General features: G+C 43.7%; 1 protein-coding gene across 3 annotated transcripts in view; it reads right to left on the minus strand.

Moving 5' to 3' along the window:
- Positions 1-232: 232 nt before the first annotated feature.
- Positions 233-2,456, minus strand: part of LOC138207397 (kidney mitochondrial carrier protein 1-like) — a 6,198-nt gene continuing 3,974 nt past the window's right edge. For all 3 annotated transcript variants that reach the window (XM_069164594.1, XM_069164595.1, XM_069164596.1), the window contains 2 exons: positions 1,983-2,063; positions 233-1,476 (listed from right to left, as the gene is read on the minus strand). In XM_069164594.1, coding sequence (XP_069020695.1) covers positions 1,435-1,476; positions 1,983-2,063 — 123 coding nt within the window. In that variant the 3' untranslated portion in view covers positions 233-1,434. The remainder of the gene's footprint in view (positions 1,477-1,982; positions 2,064-2,456) is intronic.

Raw genomic sequence — 2,456 nt, forward strand, 5'->3', positions numbered from 1 at the left:
ATTCATAAGTTTGTGGGATGCAGTGGGAACATGCATGTGTTTGAAAGGAGCTGGGCAATCCCTCAGAAACACCACTGTGCTAGATTTGTGGCCTCAAAGTTGAGGGCTGGGATTTTTCAAAAAACTCAAAACAAGCTATTGGTGTTTTCAACTGGGTCGAGTTGTGGTTGGTGAACATGCAGCTCCACAGCGCCACACTGTGGTGTCTACGAAGCAAAACACCGACAAAGTGTTGTTGTTTTTTCACCCTCCCCATTTTATTTAAAATATCCAGGACTACAGCAGCATTTACAACAACCTCAGAAATATAACAAAAAATAAATGACACTGGCAGCAGCGACAGCTCACACACACACACACACACACACACACACACACACACACACACACACACACACACACACACACACACCAGCCAGCAACCTATTCATTCCTTACACTGAAAGTTCACGGGTGTGCAAATACAGTATCGGAAAATACACTTGAGTCGACTGCGGATCATGTGCAGTCCACCTAATCTGTCCCAGTGGTCTGAACTTAGAAATGCGTGAGGTTTAATATGTAGGTTTACATAACGTCTGCATTTGTAACGTATATGATAACGCAAGGACCAGAAGAGCAGTGTCAACCCCTCAGCTGCCCAAGGTTATATTTACTGCGCCCACTTGCGCATGAGATACCACTCGTCTCGCCACATACGTGATGTGTACAAGCACCCGCAATGGGCTGTTTATGTAACCGTTATTCATTACAGTGCACCAAGATGTATTCCTGGCTCTTTAGTCTGTAAAAAAAACAAAAAAAAAAACAGGGACACTGACAATAATAAATAATGTCACCTTTCCTCACCGCAATCTCTCAATTTAGAAATGTATATAGACAAAAATTAATGAAAAACACCAGATCCTTGTCCAGGTTTGTCACCTCATGCACGCAAACATTCTCAGTCCGTATGCAGCTCAGGCTTAAACCACATGTATCACAAACTAAGGCACTCAGTTTGGAGAGCACTTTAAGCAAAGACGTCTGGAAAACCCAGAGTTGTTTTTAAATCAGCTTGGGACTTGGATAAACAAAGTGTCTGGACCAACTAAAAGTTTCTCCAATTTCACAGTCAGTAAATTAGGTTTGACGAATCTGAGGGGTCGATATCAAATAGAAATGAGTGGTTAAGTCTTTGGATGAGATGAAACATCAAATATGAGTTGTTTGTGTGTGTGTCACAGTCCCTCCCACAGTTGCCTCAGGCTTCTGGAGACAGAAATAAACAGGGCCCAAACATGAATTGGGCAAATCCTCGTGCTACCCCTGAACAAAGGTCGACATTTGTTCCCCCGTTGGTTCCGTCACCTTCCAGCCATTCCCTGATTTTTGGTCCTTGTATCGGAGGCGTACGCTCACACGCGTTTCTTCGTCTCCGTTTTGTTCTGCCGATCACACGTCGAGCTTCTTCAGCTGCTCATAAGTGAGGAAGAACTGAACGTGGAGTTAAAGGAACGTCAGCATGAAGAGGAGTGTTGAGCAGAACGGGAAGCACAAGGAGGAAATTTGGCTCCATTTGCATTTCAGCTCAAAGCCTCCCTTGTTAGCGCAGTCTATTCTGCTGCAACAAATCAGCAATCTCATTACATCTTTCAGGCCTGGGTTGAGCATGATGAGTATCTGCCAGCCTGCAAAAACTTCTTAATCTAAAGATCCCTCTCCCCACACCGTTTCCTGCTAACTCTTTTATGTAACTTGGTGAATCTACTGCCTCACTACCCCACTGAGGGCCTCGAACCGGGTGGCAGTGGGGTAGTAGTTTCACCAAGTTACATAAAAGAGTTAGCGAGCATTAAACTAAGCTTCCTCCCAGAAACAATAGAATGTCACGTAATGCTGAATGTAACTTTCCCCGCTGATTTCTGCAGTTCACAAGATGTTACATCACGGAGGATGTGTGTAAACAGAGCGGTGCCTTAATGAGGCGGTTGAAAGGATACGATGATGTTCCAGGGTCCCAGGCGGAGCCAGTTGGGGAAGAAGCCCTTGTAGAGGGCCATGAAGCCCTCGGAGCGCCACGTCTGAAAGAAGAAAAACAAACACGCTAAAAACCCATTTTTATCTCATTATCCTCTGATGATCGCTGTAAAGTCCTCTCTTGACTCAACATCACTATATTATGAATTATTTATCATCATTGGAGGCAAAAATCAAACACGCAGGCAATATAAGGCTGATTAGTCAGTTAAAAAAATAAAAAATCAAATGATTTCAACACTGCTGGCTACGTTAAACATCAACATTTGGTGATCACACATAACAGTCATGAAGATGTCTGCTCTTAAAGGGGTGCTCCAGTTATTTATTACTGCAGGTCAATAAAGTTGGGGGACTCGCTAAAAAGCCAAAACCACAACCTGGAAAAACGGGATCTTATATTTCCCAGAATGCGACTAGTCTCATCTTTTCCTTGT

Source organism: Embiotoca jacksoni, unplaced genomic scaffold, assembly GCF_022577435.1.
Source record: "Embiotoca jacksoni isolate LCO1_2020_lvr unplaced genomic scaffold, fEmbJac1.0.p SCAF_31, whole genome shotgun sequence".
Lineage (NCBI taxonomy): Eukaryota > Metazoa > Chordata > Actinopteri > Embiotocidae > Embiotoca > Embiotoca jacksoni.